The 20,184-nt window shown below is 41.4% G+C and overlaps 1 protein-coding gene across 8 annotated transcripts in view; it reads left to right on the forward strand.

Moving 5' to 3' along the window:
- The window catches only part of IDE (insulin degrading enzyme), a 109,528-nt gene that overhangs the window by 13,313 nt on the left and 76,031 nt on the right, over positions 1-20,184 (forward strand). For 6 of the 8 annotated variants that reach the window (XM_053306780.1, XM_053306782.1, XM_053306775.1 and 3 more), the window contains exons 2-5: positions 13,683-13,867; positions 15,035-15,242; positions 16,869-17,038; positions 18,954-19,076. In XM_053306780.1, coding sequence (XP_053162755.1) covers positions 13,696-13,867; positions 15,035-15,242; positions 16,869-17,038; positions 18,954-19,076 — 673 coding nt within the window. In that variant the 5' untranslated portion in view covers positions 13,683-13,695. Of the gene's footprint in view, positions 1-8,495; positions 8,660-13,682; positions 13,868-15,034; positions 15,243-16,868; positions 17,039-18,953; positions 19,077-20,184 lie in introns of those variants that run through there. The other 2 variants (XM_053306776.1, XM_053306774.1) reach the window with 2 other exon arrangements.

The raw sequence follows: 20,184 nt of genomic DNA on the forward strand, positions 1-20,184 counted from the left end.
GAGGGTTGAGATGTTGCTTTGTGTGTTCTGAACAGGAGAGATTGTTCAGTGGGGTTGTGTGGAACTTGAAGGGTGAATGTGTGGAGGTTGGAGAACCAGCAGTGTTCTGGGCAGCTTCTAGTAACAGACAAGAAGGTCTAGAAGAATTCACTAATTTTACAAACCCAGTTTTAATTATCTCTGCCACAGTTATCTCACCCCCCCATATGTTATATTTTATCCAGATGAAAAGAAACACTCGAAGTTGAACAGCGGATGTACCTAATAACTTGCTAGAGAAGCTTGTGTGCCCTGCTTTGCAGAGATCTTTATTCTAATCAGTAAACAATAAACTTATTCTTGTTTTCATTTTATACCTTAAGTTTTGTTTCATTTTATATCCTGAACATATACACCTATCCTGTGCTCATGAGGCTACGCAGCTAAAGATGTTGAGTACTAAGAGCAAGGTAACAAGAATTGATATAGTGGAAGTGAGGAAAAGTAAAAACTGAATGAATTCCCAGAACCGGGAGACTAAACTGTAATAGAAAAATAAAAACAAATCACCTCCCTGGAATTGAGAGGGGCGTCAGGGAGGGACACTGACAGCAATCATTAACTATAATTTGGTATATTCGGAAGGGCGGTATAGAAATTGAATGAATGAATAAATAATTCAATTAAACAAAAGCCGCACAACTCTCCCCATCTCTGGCCTAAAAAAAAAAGCTGTATGTCCTGGCCACTATTTTAATCTAAACTGCCAAAGACCATGTAAAATGGATGAGTTTTACAATATCCCTGAATGCCGTCTGGGATAGACAACTTCTGATCTCATTTGGGAGATTAGTCCTGAACAGGGTGGATTTGATTTAAATCAAACTGATTTAAATCACGATTTAAATCACTAGCAGGGTGGATAAAAATAAAAAAAATCCGATTTAAATAAAAAAAAATCCGATTTTTTAAAATTTAAATCGGATTTTTTTTATTTTTATCCACCCTGCTAGTGATTTAAATCGTGATTTAAATCAAATCCACCCTGGTCCTGAACCTCGTCTTGATCCTAGCTGCTGCTACAGGTAATGAGGAGATATGGAGCAGGACTTTATCTAATCATTTTAGCCAATGTGAAGGTCCATGGAGCGAAAGGCAGTATGTTGGCTCCAGGCCATGAAGTGTTCAAGGGTAAGAATCAGAACCTTGAATTGAACCGAGAAACTCACAGGCAGCCAGTGTAGTTGCTGCAAAACCGATTGTATATGCTCTTCCTCTGCTCACAAGTGCGTGTGTGTGCATGCACTCATTCACTCATTAGGAGGAAAGTGGCAGTATTTTGTACTATTTGCAGGTTCTGAGTGTATCACCAAGGACAGCCATGCATGAACTGCATTACATTTGTTAAGGCTATAAAAATCATGGATCAGTGTAGTGAGTTCTCTAAAAAGGGGTAGCTACAACAGGTACAGCTGGCAAAAACTACCACTATTGCCTATTTTTGGAGATATAACACAAGTTCTAGGAGTAGACCCACACTCCAGACTTAGTGTGATGGGGTGAATAATCTCATCCCCTAAAACAAGCAAAGAGAGAACTCTCACTGTTTGAGACATTCAGGCGAGTTTCCTCCCCTCCCACCCTTCTCTTCTTTTTTCTGTCTTCCCCCCTTCTCCTTAGAATTGTGCAAGGGTGAGATGAACGAGTCACCTTCAGATTCAAGCAGTCGAACAGGTGCCCTCCACAGATTAATGCTCCAGCATCTACTCACTATTATTCTTGGTTCTGAAGAAATACGGCTCCTGGAGGACAGTCCTGGACCTCAAACGCCTGAACAAGTTTGTCAGAAAGAAGAAGTTCAGAATGGAGCCACTCCATTCAGAAGCTTTCAGACCTCAGGACTTCCTGGCCTTGGTGGATCTTTCAGAAGCATACTTATACGTGCCTATTCGACCCCAACACAGGAGGTTCCTTTGCTTCATATTCAACAGTCAACACTTTCAATATATGGCCCTTCCATTCCATTTACCAAAATAATGGTCACACTAATTGCACACCTCCGCCTCCAGCAGGTACATATTAACATATTTCTCGACAATCTCCTGATCCGAACCCCCTCTCTCCACCAGGGAGAGGTGGCGGTCTTCCACTCACTGCAGTGCCTCCAAGACCACAGATTTATCGTAAACACAGAGAAGAGCCACTTGCTACCAGTTCAGACCATTCAACATGTCAGGGCAGTATTCAGCACGGCCCAAGACTCAGTTTTCCTTCTTGAGGAATGAAGAAACAAGCTCACCACACTCCTTCAACCCTTTTTACAGTTCAGGAAGACAGACCTTGTGCTTCTATCACAGATTCTTGGATCCATGGTAGCATGCATGGAGTGCACACCATGGTCCAGGTGGCACTCCACCCACTCCAGTGGTCACTTCTGCCACACCAGGAAGAAATCATGATTGGCACCCACAAGCAAGTCCATCTTCCCAACAACATGTGCAGATCCTTCAAATGGTGGACATCCCCAGCCATGACCAGAGGTCTTCCTTTGACCATTCCACAATGCATCACGGTGACCACAGATGCCAGTCTCACAGGATGGGGTGCACATTGCCTAGTTTTTCCAGCCCAGGGCACCTGGTCACAGGAGGACTCAACAAAGAACATAAACTATTTTTTTTTTTACATTTTATATCTCGCTCTTCCTCCAAGGAGCCCAGAGCGGTGTACTACTTACTGAAGTTTCTCCTCACAACAACCCTGTGAAGTAGGTTAGGCTGAGAGAGAAGTGACTGGCCCAGAGTCACCCAGCTAGTATCATGGCTGAATGGGGATTTGAACTTGGGACTCCCCAGTCCTAGTCCAGCACTCTAACCACTATACCACTTGGAACTAAAGGCGGACAGACTGGCCCTTCTGCAGTTCCACCATCTAATTCAGGGATGACACGTACTAAGAACAGACAATGTGTCCACAAAGGCCCACATAAACTGCCAGTGTAGGGGGATGGAGGCATGAGATCACAGGCACTGATGTGGGAATCCAACCTTGTCTTTCAGTGGGCAGAACACAATCTACTCTCCATCACCACGGAACACCTCAGCAGGATGGACAACAATCAGGCCGATTGGCTGAGCTGAATGACAGTGGATCAGACAGAATAGTCCCTGCACCTAGAAGTTTTCCAACAGATCATAACTCAACTGGGCGAACCACTAGTGGATCTCTTTGTATCCCCCTGAATCACCAGTTTTCACACTTCTTCTCACAGTTCCACTGCCCAACGATCAAATCCACCAATGCCCTCACCTCAGAATGGCCTTGGGGACTACTCTTCTTCTTTCTCCGGACTGCCATCGTCAACAAAGTAATCAGGAAACTGTTTGAAGAATAAGCCCACCTGATTCTGGTAGCCCCTTACTGGTCCATAAGACCCTGGTTTTCCAACCTGGTCCATCTGATGATACGTCCACCGTGGCCTCTCCCAATATGCAGAGATTTTCTCTCTCAGGGCCCTCATCCCGAACCAGGGTGGCTCCAACTCTGCGCTTGGACGTTGAGTGCGCCAGATTAGCGACCAAGGGATACTCACTACCCGTCCAAAATACTGTCTTTGCTTCCCGTCACCCTTTCACACAGTGGATATTCCAGGCTATGTGGGTAGCTTTCTCTAGGTTGGCTAATAGAAAACAGATAATCCACTAAATGCAGGAGTCTCAGATGTCCACATTGATCTCCCTCTCAGACTCACCACTCTTTGATGTCAGGTTTCGGCTCTGGCCTCCATCCTTGCTATTTCCAATCCCGGTTTAACCTCTTTGCACCCCCACATACCTCATTTTCTCAAAGGAGCCTCACCTTAGATGCCCTCACTCACTCTCCATTTAAGCCTCTATCTTCCATCAGTATCAAACTCCTATCATACAAGCTCCTATTTCTAGTTGCCATTACATCTGCCCACAGGGTATTGGAACTGGGAGCGCTCTCAGCACGCAAAGAATAGTGCATTTTGCAGCCGGAGACTGTGGTCCTTAAACTGGATTCCACTTTCCTTCCTAAGGTAAATACAATCTTTCACCGTTTCCAGGACGTTGTCCTGCCGTCATTCTGCCCATCTCCCCACCACAGTTCGGAAAAGGCATGGCATAACTTGGACATATGCAGAGCTCTGAGAACCTACCTCGATCACACAGTGGACTTACGTAAATCCGATCCCCTCTTCATACCTTTCTGACTCTCATCCCTGGGTCAAAAGGTCTTCAAGGCTACCCTAGCTCGCTGGTTAAGAGAGTGCATTACCATTACTTGTAAGGCCTTTAATCGTCCCGTGCCAGGGGCACACTCCACACACAGTGCTGTGATCTTCGCTACACGGGCCCCTCTGTTGGACATATGCAAAGCCGCTTCTTCATCACTCGCTTCATCAGACACTATAAAATAACATCCTTTCACACTCAGCAAGCAGCTTTTGGATGCAGGGTACTTCAGCGAGTGGTGTAAATACTCTGTTTAGGTACATCTGCCTCCCACGAATAGTCTGCTTGGGTATGTCCCACAATGATGAGCTCCAGAACAGGGGGTAAAGGGACATTGATCTTAGTTGTGAAGGGTCCTTTTCCCCATTATCTGGAGCTCATCATGCCCACCTTGATGTACTTGGTTTCTTTTCCCTCTCTTATCATTACAGGATGGTGCTTCTGTTCGATCTTTTTGGGAGGATTTGCTTGCTTGGGGTTTTCTTAGTAGTTAGTCTCCCCTGATTTGACCCTTGTCTCTGTGTGTGTGTGTCTCTCTCTCTCTCTCTCTCTCTCTCACTCACTCTCTCTCTCACACACACACACACACACACACACACACACACCCCTCTTCTGCCTGACTAACCTTGTCTCCTCCCTAGCTGCATCTGTTTTTCCTAAGCTTGCCAGAGAGCTCTCTCTTACCCTTGCCACTCTCGCTACACTCCAGGAACTGGGGTCTAGGCGCCTCCTAGCGGCAAGACGTTGAAACTACAGTGATATCAATCCTGTCTTCTGAGCTTGCTGCCTTCATTACCCAAAATGATGAGCTCCAGATACAGGGAAAAAGGACCCTTCACAGGTAAGATGACTGTCCCTAACTTCATTTTGTCTGAATTCAACAAATTTGTCCTCATCTGCTCATCCACAGCTTTCAGACGCAGGTTCACAACTGAAATAGCTGCTTCTGGACAGGGTGTAATTGACATATTGATGATGCATAACTACAAGGCTCTGAATTAGATCTCCCAGTGACTTCACACAGATGTTAAATAGCATTAGTGATAGCTATATGTCTTGTGAGTTGCCACAAGTAAATTCCCATGGTGTTCAGCTAGCCTTCACAATAGTTACATTCTGAATGTAGGAACATGGGAAGCTGCCTTCTACCAAGTAGGGATGTTCACAGAATCGACGGGGCCCGGTTCGAAGGTGACGGGGTACCTTTAAGAGTGGGGGAGGGTGCTCTTACCCTTCCTGCTGTGTTTTCCGCACCAGCGCTGCACTCTAAAAGGGTCCGGTGGGGAGGCAGCTCACCTCCCTGACACCCCATTCCCTCATCGGACCAGAAGTGATAGGAAGTACCTGTCAGGTGCACACGCTTGCACCAGTGTGTGGACGTACACCAGGTACTTCTTGTCACTTCCAGTCAGATGAGGGAATGGGGTGTCGGGGAGGTACGCTGCCTCCCCACCGGACCCTTTTAGAGTGCAGCGCTGGAGGGAGAAACACAGCAGGAAGGGTAAGAGCACCCTTCCCTACTCTTAAAGGTACCCCGTCACCTTTGAACCAGCTGAACCGCTGGCCGTTTGAACCTGTTTGGAGGCTCGTAAAAGGGCCTCCGAACAGGTTCGTGCACATCCCTACTACCAGGTCAGACCATTGGTCCATCTAGCTCAGTATTGTCAGTATATAGACTAGCAGCAGCTTTTCCAGGGTTGCAGGCTGGAGTCTCTCTCAGCCGTATCTTAGAGATGCCAGGGAGGGAACCTGGAACTTCTGCATGCAAGCAGGCATGTGCTCTTCCCAGAGTGGCCCCATCCCATAAGGGGAATATTTTTTCAGTGCTCACACATGTAGCCTCTCGTTCATATGCAACCAGGATGGACCCTGCTTAGCGAAGGGGACAATTTGTGCTTGCTACCACAAGACCAGCTCTCCTCCCCAAACAAAAAATAATAAAAGATGATAAATGTTTAAATCATTGGAACACTAGTCCAGACACCAAAGCTGGAATGTCAAGCCAATTGCAAAGAACGTTAAGGTTCTGGTGTTTATGTTGCTGAGATGTCCAACAGAATCTGCAAGAAGGTATTTACCTTGCTGCACTCCAAATGTGGATCATTCACTAGGGTCACTAACACGGTTGGTCCCATAACCCGACTGGGATCCTCATTAAAAAGAATGAAAAAGGATGTTTCATCCAAAATTCATCAGAGTTGCTTAACTACTACACACTCAGTTAAATTTACTAGAAGAAAGTACTTGGATCATACTTAGACATGCTTCTATTACTCTTGGACAGTAATAGCTTTTTTTGAGGATAGCCTAGACCACCACCACCTTTCATGCTTGAGGAATTGTTCCTTCCTTTAGTGAAGCATTGACTACCTTAGTTCTGGTCTGTTGACTGTAATAAATGTACTTGAACTGGACTACCTTAGTCAAAGCTCATCCTGTTGGACACAAACCTGTCATGATGAAAATAGATTCAGCATGTATATGGTAAGCATTCACACTTCTCAGTTCTTTGTCTACATCTTCAATAGTGCTGAGTTCCAAGCAAGTGCAACAAGTGGCTGCTTCCCACTCTGCAGCATAGTTACTAAACTGGTTTTGATTTCTTGAGTCAGATTAGACGGAAGCAATGTTATCAGCAAAAATTGCACAAACTTCTCCTGCTTTGCTGTAGATGCCTCAATATCCAGTGACTCTTCTGTAGGACTCAGTAGCTCTTGGACCATCCAGTACAGCTCAGCTGGTCATGATTCTTCTGAATTAATTGAGGTAGAGAGAGAAAAACAAACACTGCCACCAACTCATAAGCCTGCAAATAAGCATTATTGCATGCTTGATAAAATTTAGTATAACTTTTACTAAATCTTTGTGACTTGTACTTAAACTGTATCCCAATTTATTTCATTTCCCCAAACTCCTCTGCAACTGGGGTTTTATGGGACTAAGGGAGATGGCACTGGGAAGCAACTATTTTAGTTGCCTTGCTTGGCCACCCATTCCAAGAACTGGTCAGCACAAGAAATGTCTCTAACTTCCATTCATAACCCTCCTAGAGCGTTCAGGAATCCCAGAAACATCATTAGTTTCTGGGGCAGACTGTTTGTGATGGTCTTCTATCTATGTACCTTGATCTGTTAATAACAAAGGTCTTATTTCAGTTCCTCCAGTTGCTGTCCACTGCATATGCCCAAATGAACTTGGAATAGACCATGGTTCCAGTAGAGGGTCTGAAGTCTTGAGTAATGTTTGTCAGGGTGGCCCCAGCATGAATGCTAAAGTTGTCAGTAGTGCACATCTGTGTGTGTGCGGGGGGAGGTCTCCAACAACAAGTAGATATCTCTGGCAGCTCAACCAGATAATCTGCTGTGCAGCTAAGTAGTTGTACTAATGTACTAGTATTAACGTTAGTAGTTGTACTAATGACATTCATAGCCTGTTCCTGGGTCCCAAAATTAAGGTTCACACAAGCAAGGTTATTAATAATAATAATAATTAATAATTCAATTTCTATACTGCCCTTCCAAACATGGCTCAGGTCGGTTTACAAAGAGAAATAAAACAAATAAGATGGCTCCCTGTCCCCAAAGGGCTCGCATTCTAAAAAGAAACATAGGACACACACCAGTAACAGTCACTGGAAGTACTGTGCTGGGGGTGGATAGGGCCAGTTACTCTCCCCCTGCTAAATAAAGAGAATCACCACGGTAAAAGGTGCCTCTTTGCCCACTTAGCAGGGGTTAAAGGTTGTCCACTGTCTGCCCAATACCTGCACAAGAAAAAACAACTTCATGGTGGATAATGGCAGTTCCACATCCCTGATCTTGGTTTCCTATTTGCTTGTTGTTGGTACTGTCACTAGTTTCCAGGGTTGTACTAACCATCAGCTGTGGTGGCACAGCGGGGAAGCAGCTTGCCTTGGGAGCAAGAGTCTGTTAGTTTGAATCCCCGTTGGTGTTCTTCCCAGACTGTGCCTAGTAAATATATATTTGTAGTCACTTATATCGGGCAGTGTGTTTGTTATAGGAAGATGCTGGAGTGGGGATGCTCACTTCAGTGACAGTGGCAAAGGCATCATCTTATACTGTGCAGGAGGAAGGCAATGGTAAACCACTGCTGTATTCTACCAAGAAAACCACATGGCTCTGAGGTTGTCAGGAGTCGACACTGACTTGACGACACAATCTTTCTTTTCTTTTCCTTTCCTTTACTAACCATCGTATTCCTAATTATCTGTGCTACTTGTGGCAGTCTTTGTCATTGCAGACCTCCAACTCTACAGTGGCTGGACTTCTCGGTTTATTACTCATATGGTGTCTGACTGCAACTGTAGTTCTGCTCTTTGGCTTGGCATATTGGGGCTGCCAATGTTTTCCTGCTAGTTCTACTGTGCCTTTTTTCATGACTTCCACCCTTGCTTTGAATCAAAGGTTAGTACAAGTACTGTAGATCTACAGCTACAGTAGTCTTAAAAAATACTTAATACTTCCATAGAGTATGGAAAGACCAGTGTGCTCTGAGAGGAGGCACCCAGACCAGGGGAGAGCATAACATTGCCCCCCACCCCCAGAGACCAGCTCTGGCCTCTGAGGACTGTTGGGGCAGCCCCTCTCCCTCCTTCCCAGGAGTATGGAAAGACCAGTGTGTCCTGAGAGGAGGCACCCAGGCCAGGGAGCTCTTGTCAAGACCAACAGCCTGAGACATTTTATTAATCTTCTGTAATTTGCTTATTTTAATATTGTAAACTGCTTTGGGTGCCTTTGTCAAGGCAGAAAGGCGGTATAAAAATGTAGCAATAAATAAATAAGAAATACTGGGCAGTATGCAGATGAATGCCTCGCTCGCATTAGAATGTTGCTCATGCACAGCTATTTTTCCTCAGCCCTTTCTTCCCTCTGCTGCCCTTGATGTGTGTTCTTCATTGGGAGAGATCTCCCAACCTTTAGGGACAGATTTCTGGAGAATTTTTGCAGAGGGAAGAGGGACTCGGGTGGGGGGGAAATGGTTGCATCTTGACAACATTCTAATGCGAGGGCAGCGTTAGTCTGGATGCTGCTCATTGTGTACTATAGCTGAGGTTGTACAGCTTGACATAAAATGTTAGTATAGAACATTTAGCAGAAAAGTTAAAGGTAGAGACTTTGAAAATGCCAATATACAGTTTTGATTTATGGTGAGATTGATTCAATAACATAAGTTAGTTAAATTTTTAGACAGGAAGAGTACAGAAATGTTAATCTTTTAAAAATGTGTCCCTGTTCTTTGTGGTTTGGTATCTTCTGCCCAGTTGCATGGGAACTGACTAAGCTCTATGTGGAATCGAAATATGTTTTTGTAAACCTTGTACCGAATTGGGGCACTATAGTGTATTTATAGATCAGTAAGTAACACAAACAGTTGTTAACCATTTTGAATGTGGAATTGCAGAGGCAGAATACAGCATTAAATGTGTGGTTTTAATTTGACATGCTTTTGATTTTAGCCTAGAAATGTAACAACCCCCCCCCACACACAATTTTCTGGTATTTGTTGCTGCTTTCTTGCCAGCTTTGTATTTCTGTGTCCTTCAGTTAACTGTTCTTTTTTAGTAAATAGTTCGGTTCCCAAAATGCTGTGCTGATACTTGTTTTGATATTCCTTTCCTGGGTTCTTTTGATGTTTTAATTTTGTGGCAGGAGCAGTGACTATAGAGTGGTTTTAAAAACACATTGAATTATTTAGAACACTCATAATGTGACGCTGTTCTGCTCCAAATAGCTGATACACTTTGTATTTTGTCTTCATTTCTGCTCAGCACAATCTTTAGAACTTAGTGGTGTCACTGCCAGGAAATGAACAGGCACTAGGAACACTTCAGTTTGCAAAGTACAAGATGCTCAGGTGAAAGAGGCTAGAATGGTCTAGGAAAGAAAAGAAGAAAAGACAACTGTCACAGATTAGTTGTAGATGAAGTATTTTTAATTGTTAGGATGAAGAAGACACATTGTATCTCTCTCTCTCTCTCGCTTGACACTGGTGTACATGAAAGTAGGCAAGAAACAGTCTATGTGCAAGGCAAGCACAGGAGGCTTTTGGGGCCAAACTACATGTGATGTTGAATGCTTCATTCTTAAACACTTAAGTTTATTTATTTATTTATTTTTAGTTAATAGAGTTGCAGTAGTGGGATCTGGATCTGTGGTGTGGAGGGAATGGGGCTTTGACTGCATCCACCACAGTCCCAGTCTATATCAGCAGTCCTCTCCCATGACTGTTATTGACTAAATTCAGAATAAGCCCAACGGGGTAAATATCGCCTGGAATTTGTCCTTTGTAAGGCACCTTATTTTTTGTTCCTGTTTTCTTCTGAATTGATCAGTGACGAGTTGAGAATAGGGTGTAGGAAGATCAAATATAAGAAACTAAAATCTTATAAAGAAACTAAATCTTAATATTTTGTGAGCTCTAGATAGTATGTAGTTAGGCAAAGAGCTGTGCAGTAATGCCTTTGATGATCATACAAAATTATAGGTAGCTGTGTTGGTCCATTGGAAAAACGCAGAGTAGAATCATATTATTGTGCCAACTAAAATGTCACAGATTAGTGAACTAGTGTTCAAATTCTGCAGAAATCTCCTTCAGCAAAGTAAGATGAAATAAATTTATTTGGTCATTTTCTTCCTTTTTGGTTATCCTCCAGCTCAATATTTTATTTGTTTTACTTGCAAAATTAATCTTCAGTTTTACTAATATAAATACTACCACATTTTTCTGACCTCTCATTTGCAAAGGACCTATGAGTTCTGTTTAATGATAGCAACAGATCTGAGTGACTGCATGGTTGCATGGTTGTTGTTTTTAAAAGGGTGGGGGGGCAGCCATCTTAGCTTCTTTGTGCAAACTGTGGCAGGAGCAGCATCATTACTGACATTAGCAAGGAAGGAGGGCCACTCCATCAAGCCCTTTCCTATGTGGAGTGACTATTCAGACAGTCCATACGCTATACTGTAGCTAAGCTTAAGTATGTGGACATAAAATAGCCACATATTCATCCCCATTTTATCCCTACTTCTACCTCTGTTCTGTCTTGTGTCCAGTTTGCTCACTGGTACATCAATGTTTCTTAATATTTGTAAAGTGCCATGTATGCAAATGGTGCTATATAAAGGATGATGATGATCTTCTCTATATGTTTAATTCTCTAAGGCATCTATATATTTAATTATCTAAGGCATACACATGACTAATCACGTGCGTGGCAGCTCTTACAAGAGTTCATGAGCAGAAGCACCTGATTGAACAGTGGGGATTCCATATGCAGATAGGGGGAGGAGCCTGTGATGGTTAAGGTCAGTTGGAATGCAACTGTTATTGGTCGGAAGATATTCTTGATTGTAGAGGAGGGTTTTTTAAATTTTTATTTATATAAATATAAATATGTGTGTGTGTGCGCACACACACACATATATGGGCAGGGGGTCTGTGGGGAGAGGGATCATGAGGGAGGAAAGAGCCCCTTTAGGAGAAAGATGCTGTTGTGTCAATTAGATGAGGAAGCAAGATGAATAAGATCTGTTAACTCAGGGAAGGGGAGAGAGAGAAAAGAAGGGAGAGGAAAAGCGAGTTGAGTAGAGAGAAAGGGAGGGCAATAGAGAAAGAAAGGAGGGCGAGGGATGGGCCTGAACCGGTCAGCGGCCTGAGGGGAATGAGCGGCCATGGCGGTGGGGGCAGTGAGGAAGGGCCCGGTCAACTGCTTCTGCTGCTCCTGTGAGGAGGGGCAGGAGCGGGGCTTGGGTGAGAATGAGGAGGTCTCTGGGGATAGGAGGCTGTAGCTTGACAAATAGGTGCTAGCAACGTTTCAGCCATGATCAAAAGGGGGTGAGGGGGATGGAAACAGCCGGATGGAGGAGGAGGGTCAGGAGTGCAGCTCAGGTAAGGGTGACGAGATCTCTGAGTTGAGGGGGACTGTGGCAGGGGCTGAGGGTAGCAATCAAGTATTAGTGCACAGATGCTCTGCACGGGTTAAGCTAATTATTATTAATAATCAATAAAGTGAAATCTTCCTGCACCTAGCAGAGGTTAATCAGATGTAGTTTAAGACCTTCTGCACTCCATCTCATTAACAAACAGCAGACTTTAGGGCTTTTCCATTATGCCCAATTTTTCTACTCTCCACTCCTCTTATTTTGGTTAATGTAAAGCCTGTTGAACCGGAACACTTGCTTGCTACATTGTGATATTTTAGTTGCTCCCAATAAAGATATTGTCCTTCTTTGGATTTTGGATTTTTTCAACATTCATGTATGTGTGTTAATTCAGACAAGCAGAGCCCCTGGCATGTCTTTGAAATATGATTCTGACAATAACCCTTTGAACCTACTTACTTAACTTGCCATGGCTCTCTGGAATTTTGTGCTCCTTGTAAATCAGTTGGATGCCAGCTTTGTTCTGGATTCTTTAAACAAGTAATCCAGTTCTGTATGCTAAAAGGGCTTTATTTTACTACCTATGTCTTATCTGGAGTAATGACTTTGTGCAGATAATTCAGCATATATTGAAATTGCATTTTATTTTATTTTAGAGTGTAGCTTTTGAAAAAACATTTTCAGTATCCATCCAATATTCTCAATAGGTAAAGGTGGACTTGTCAAAACTAGAACTAGCTTTCACTTAATTGCAGGATTATCCCTTTTAAAAAAAATTATGTACAGATTTTTAAATAAGATAAAATAGTTTTGATAAGATACTGGATTGATTTGACTTTATTTAGGCCTGATTCTGAAATGTAAATGTTTGCTGTTGTAAGTACCATAACCAGAGCTGTTCCACATGTTAATGAATGATTATTTTTAACTTCATTTTCCGCAATACAGTTAAACGCTGTTACTCATAGGGGTTCTGTTCCTCACCTACTAACATGAGTAACGGAACTATGAGTAGTGAGGCATTATGCCTATGGGAAATGGGCGGGGGGTTAGGTTCCAGAATGGACAAAAAAAGGTGAAAAAATAGCACACACAAAAAAGCAAAAATAATTGAAAATGTTTACTGTACTGTGCTCTGTGGGGTCTACATGTGCCCAGGAATGCCCCCCCAAACTGCAAACTGCCCCCCAAATGGTGAAAAATCATTGAAAAAATGCCTTAAAAAAAAAAAAGAAATGAGCCAAAATGGCTCTTCCTGACAAAATGGTGGCTGGAATGGTGGCTCCACGGTCATTTCCGGCCATCTAAAAACCACGGATATGTGGGTTTTAACCCTTTTATATCCGGTTAATGAAATTAGGTGTCAGTTAGGCACCCGCGAATATGCAGAACCACAAGTAATGAAATTTGCCTTGTTTTATGTGTGCTTAAGCCTGTTAATTGCGATGGACTGGCACAAGTTTAAAATATTTTTTAAAAAATCTCTCCAGTTTCTTTCTCAGATTATCAAAATGAAAGTATGAGGTTCATTTTTACTGTTTTCTTCTAGGCTTCAACAAGAGATGCATAATAAAATGAATGATCCTGCTATTAAGAGAATAGCAAATGATATCATCAAATCACCTGAGGATAAGCGAGAGTATCGTGGCCTAGAACTGGCAAATGGCATCAAGGCAATGGTTATCAGTGATCCCACCACAGACAAGTCATCTGCTGCGCTTGATGTACACATAGGTATTTAATCAATCATTCTGTGTTTGGTTACTTTGGTTTTGCATTGTAAACTAACTTAAAATCATTTTCAAAAGGTTACATGACCTTTTCTTTACTAGCTTTAGGCTGCAGTCTTAAGCTTGCTTCCTTGGAAGTCCTATTAATATTAGTGAATATTAGTAGTCATGTTACTACTGGTAGAATCACATTTTAAAGTATATATTACCAGTTTAAATAAATATATTTAGTATAAAGTATGTATTGCCAGGCCTAGGACTGAAGGCCGGGAGGGAGGGAGGAAGGATTTCTAAAACTGCAACCTCCATAAAAGTATTATCTGGATCCTGGAAGGATGCTGCTAATAAAAAAAGAACAGTCTTCTTTTAAATAAACTTATTTTTGATTAACAAAACAGAAATATACTGGGCAAGATGTTTTGGCTTCTGCCTTCTTTAGCTGCTTGGATGTTATATATGTTATATATGCTACTATACTTTCCTATAACATCAGGTGGTATTAAGAGAATAGAAAATGATATCATCAAATCACCTGAGGATAAGCGAGAGTATTGTGGCCTAGAAGAGGATAGCCAAAATGTTTTGCCTATTTCTGTTTTGTTACTCAACAGTGAATTTGTGTGTGTGTGTGTGTGTATTCTCTCTCTCTCTCTCTCTCTCTCTCTCTCGTACTTGTGTGTATATACATTATTTTTGAAAATTTACAATAATGAGTGATAGAAAAATGACTTTGTGTGTTCACTGCCCTTCTAGGCTAATGTTTCTTTTGTGTTAGCCGAAGAATGCAACAGAATATTGTAAAACTCAGAAAGAAATAATTGTTTATGGCACTTGGAAAGTCTGATGAAGAATTAGGGATGGCTAACTTGTGTTTAACATTTGCAATCATCAAATAGTAGGCCTGAATATGATGTACTTGAATCTTTTAGCACACATAGAACGAGAAGATGTTTGTCATAATTTCTGTTTGCTTGATCCATGCATCTTTCCTGTTTTATGGGATCTTTTCTTAGAGATTTGGAGTAGTTGCACAAATCTGATTTTCTGCTAATTGTTTTCCAGAGCCATGCTTCTGATTTTCTGCTAGTTTTACTCACTAACTGTACAAAAATTAAAATCCTATAAAAGAATCTGGTATGAGTAACTTGTTTCATTTTCTTCCTCCCATTAGGGTCATTATCTGATCCCCCTAACATTGCTGGATTAAGTCATTTTTGTGAACATATGCTGTTCCTGGGAACTAAGAAGTACCCAAAAGAAAATGAGTACAGCCAGTTTCTCAGTGAACATGCAGGGAGTTCAAATGCTTTTACTAGTGGAGAGCACACCAACTATTATTTTGATGTGTCACATGAACATTTGGAAGGTGCCCTGGACAGGTAAGCAAATCTTTTAATTATTCTGTTAAATGTTTTTGTGGGCTTCTGTCACCAAGCACAATAATGTGGGAACCCTACCCAACAGTGACATTGCTTTTAGGTTGTGGAATGCCCTCCCCTCTGACGTATGCCAAACTCTGACCTTGTGTACATTCAGGAGAATGGCGAATACACACTTCTTAACTCTGGTCTTTGACTAGAGATGTAGTGGTTCTTCCTCTTTCAGGCACTGTACTTTTTTTAAACTGTGTACTTGATTTTATGATGCTGAATTTTAATTACGATTTATATTGGTTTTGTTGTAACCCGCTCTGAGACCTTTGGGTATAGGGCAGGCTAGAAATGTAAGTAAGTAAATAAATAGCTACATATTGATAGTTTCAGACCCAACAAACCATGGCTTCTAAGCCTCCAGATATGACTTCTAAGTCTCTGGAGTCTGCACCATTCCCTCTTGCTATCTCCACTGCAGGAATCCTGGTTTGTTAAATCACAGCTCCACAACACATCTGAACCTGGAGCTGTTCTATTGTGGTCTAGAAACCACAATTAAATTAGGATCTGATCCTAGTAAAATAATATAATTCTAGCTCTGCATTGTATCTGAACCAGCCTAATATCTGTTGCATATTTATCAACTCACTCAAAAGGAACCTCTCTGTATGGAATTTGTATTTTTTATTTGATGCAAGTGAGGCGCATTCAGGCCAAGGCTTCAATTCTAAGTATATTTATCTTGGAAGCAGGTCCCATTAAATTCACTGGGATTTTCTTCTGAGTAACTGTCTTTTAGATTGGTCTGTAAGTGACTTGCTCAACAGTCCTATGATATGCTGGTTAAAAGCTCCACTCCAAATTTAGAAGGTTGAACTAACTTTTTAAAAATATGGAAATTTAGCAGTGGAAGGCTCAATAAAAATACCTTTCAGGTCAAGTGTTGGGATGATGCTTGTTGGAGCATGACAGCATTCAAGGAGAGACTTAATAACTCTAACAAATTAAGTGATTAAAGTTTGCTGCGCTGATTATGGGCAAGTCCCAGTTTCATCTCTGCAGAATAGTTGGCATTTTACATACCATGACACATTGGATACCTCTGCCAAATAGACACTACTTCAGGATATAATTAGGCAACAAGTAACGAAACTAGTAAAGAAGCCAACTAGTGAAACAAACATTGTGTGTAGTGTTCCCTCTAACAGGGATTCCAAGATTTTGTGGACTACAACTCCCAGAATTCCCAACTGTAATGGCTTTTCCTTGGGGATTATGGGAGTTATAGACAACAACATCTGGGAATCCCTGAGAGGGAACACTGATTGTGTGAGGCAGTTGATGTAAGTACTATATGTATCTTGTCTGCTAGAAAGTCCAGCATAACAAACTGCATTGGGATGAAGCTGTCATTCTCTACACTGGGACTCCAGGTGAACAAAGACCTAATGTGAACTTTGGCCATCTCTCTAGAGCATGGAAAAGCATAAGCTAAAATCTGGTGGGTGAAGCCCACTCTGAGCTGTGACAGTGTGATGTTAGTTTCCACATGTTAAAATATTATATTTTGAAATATTAAGTATTATGTGTCGAATATATTAATTTGGAAAATAACTCACATTGTTGTTTTAGATTTGCCCAGTTTTTCTTGTGCCCTTTGTTTGATGAAAGCTGCAAAGATAGAGAAGTGAATGCTGTTGATTCTGAGCATGAAAAGAATTTAATGAATGATGCCTGGAGACTGTTTCAACTGGAGAAGGCTACTGGAAATCCCAATCACCCCTTCAGTAAATTTGGAACAGGTGTGCAAAATTTTCTGTCAAATTACATATGTTCCTTCTTGCATGGAGGCTTGGAACTGAATCAGACTCATTTGGTGTCCAAACATATGGTGCATGTCCGACCTGCGGATATGTGAAGTCGGCATGTATTTTTCCCCCCCGCATATGCTGAGGCCAGGTGTCTTTTCCCCAACGGCAGATATGGAATCTGAGGATAACAAGGTCCACCTGTATTAGGCATTTATTGGATCATGGTCACTTTATTGCCTTACATATTGTTTTTAAAGCTCTATTTATTTTTAAATGTAGTTTTTTGGTTTTAAAAGTTTTAAAAAAACATAACTTGCATTGAGCACTATGGCAACCTTAGATAATATCTGCATTATATCATACAGTAGGATGTTATAGTGGTCTCTTTGTGCAGGTAATTTACTGTAGGAATGTTAGAGACTTGAAGATTGGTGTATTCATGCACTGAATGTTTATTCAGGTTACTTATTTATTCCTAATTGTTTTCTTGTTCATGCTTGTCTTTGATTATTGCTACAGTTAGTGAATCTAGTTGATCACTGTATATCCATGTTCTCACTACTTTAGAACATTGTCTTCGTGTCACCTCACTTACTTTATAGTTGCTTGCCTCAAACCTATCTTGTTTACTACATTCCATTAGCTCAAATTTTGCTCCTTAGTTTTATTTTGCATAGCAGCAGTATTTTCATATCAGCATATCAGAAATGAGAATTCTATCCTTGATTTTGTTTTGTTTTTTTGCTAGAAAAATGCAAAGTGGTGTTAGCAGTAGAAATCAAGACAAGTTTCAAATTCTGACCCACTCATCCATTTTGATGCTTTGGCTTCAAGTAGAAAACTTGTGGTGTCTGAAATTGCTATCTCTATATTAATATAATGATGTTACATTTTCAGAATTCAGCAATAGATGCATTTAAAAGACAGTGGCTGAAATTCTACACAGTGTAACATGGGCGGTTATGAATTGCCCATGCCACTGCATGTGCCAAAATAATGCCTGCAGTATTGTGGAACATGGCAGGTGTGCTACTACTTAAAGTTGTGTAACTGCACTTCTGCAATACTGTGCTTATTTGGAATTATAGCCACAGCATTGCAGAAGCGTGATTGCTAAATGTTAAGTAGTAGGGCATCCACCCTGTTCCACAACACTGTGGGTGTTGTTTTAGAAACCCGCAACGGCTCAGGCAGTTCAGAACCCCCACATCACACTGTGCAGAATGTCAGCCAATACCCCTGGATCACTCAAGGATCAGTTTCTACAGGTAAGCACCTTGTTGTCCACCCCACCCCCATTTAGCGTGATAGATTCTAATTGTCAGGCTAGAGCAGAGACCATTGTAGGACACTTTCCACCCCATAATTCATTCCTGCAAAATTCAGTCCTACATCTTCTCTCCTCACTTCTATATTTTCTGCCTACAACTTCTATATTTCCTGGACATTCCCATGAATTACGGGGATGTAATATTTGGTGGGGAGTACTGCACTAGTTGATGGCAGCATACTAGTGATATGATCGGTATATTTTGATTGCTGTTCTATGTAACACCAAGTTGTGAAGACTCAATAGGATTATGAAGGTAATCCTTTGAGAACCACTGTTCTCCAGATTTCAGTTCTCTGAGCCACAAATGGTCTTACTGAAGTCATGAAAATGTCAAATTGAATAAACCTCTTACACCAGATAGAAGCACCACCATCTGATAGGAACATAAATAGGAACAGTATACACACTGCGTATTTGCATAGCAGTATTTCCTGTCCCCATACTGTGATCTGGCATAAGAACATGTGCATCAGACTCGCTTGTGATTGAAGAGTCTAATGCCTGTTATGAGAGTGAGTGACCCTTGCCCATCATGACTTTTCATGACTCAATGCTTTTTATTTTGCACTGCAGGAAACAAATTCACTTTGGAAACTAGACCAAACCAAGAAGGAATAGATGTAAGGCAGGAGCTATTGAAGTTTCACTCAACGTATTATTCATCCAATTTAATGGCTGTATGTGTTCTTGGACGAGGTAAGAATGTAAATCTGTTTATGGGAGCTCCTTTTCCATTAGTTCCTTTTATCAAAGTTTGTATAAAATAGCACTGGAACATGTAGGGAATGAAATGAAACAAGTTACATTTTTCAAAGAATAAAATGTGAATTTTGAGCCATAAATGTTGAAGTCATGAAAGAGGTAATTATCTTACATCTGACAACAATGACTTTATTTGATAAAAACAGTAAAATATAAAGACTGGAATCCAAAGCAACATGGGTAGTTTTCTGTACATGTTTGGGGCCCTTCCAGCGACATCTCCAAAACGCCTCAAACACTCTCCACAGGCTCAAGATCTTTCTTGATTGACACACTCCATGAGAGAGATTGCTGCCTAAAGAGAGAACATGCAATCTTCTATGTCTCCCCCACCCAGCATACATAGAAGCGCTCTATATCCACATAGTCTCCTCCAGATTCTAACTAAAATGTTTAGTTTGTTTTGTTTATGGCTTGTGATGTCTTAACTTTTTCTGATAATTTTATTGGAGTTTTTGTTCTTCTCGGCACTGTTATGTGATTGTTTTGATTGCGATCATTGTGCATGTTTTGTGTTGCTCTCTTATTACAACTTGAATGATATTTTCTGCATGAATAAACATGATGTTGAACAATGTATTACTGCTCCTAAAAATGGCTTTAAATGTAATTTTAGGTGTTTTCTTTCATATACTTAAAATCTTGGTTGGTTAGTACAGATTTTATTTTAGCATTATAAAATGGCTTCTGTCCCCCATGCATTCATGTTTATTTATTTACTAATATTACTGAGCATGTAAAACTGAGTGCAGGATTCCAGACAACAAGGGCAAATGCAAGTGTAAAGTAGAACCATGCTTTAGGAATCAGGTGCGAGTCAGAGGGATAGCATGCAACTTCATCTCTACTATGTGAATTCTCCTGTTTCCTGTTTTACCATGGTTCGTTGTCAGGTTTGACTGTTGCAAATCCTGGTTAATGACACAGTGAAACTCCTAGTTCACTGAATTTGGGAGTGGTGGATAATTCATATATGTAGTGGGGAGAAGAGCACAGGAAAGCATATACAACCCTTTCCCAAATCCTAAACTGAGGTTCTGCT

The sequence above is a fragment of the Hemicordylus capensis genome, chromosome 3 (assembly GCF_027244095.1).
Source record: "Hemicordylus capensis ecotype Gifberg chromosome 3, rHemCap1.1.pri, whole genome shotgun sequence".
NCBI lineage: Eukaryota > Metazoa > Chordata > Lepidosauria > Squamata > Cordylidae > Hemicordylus > Hemicordylus capensis.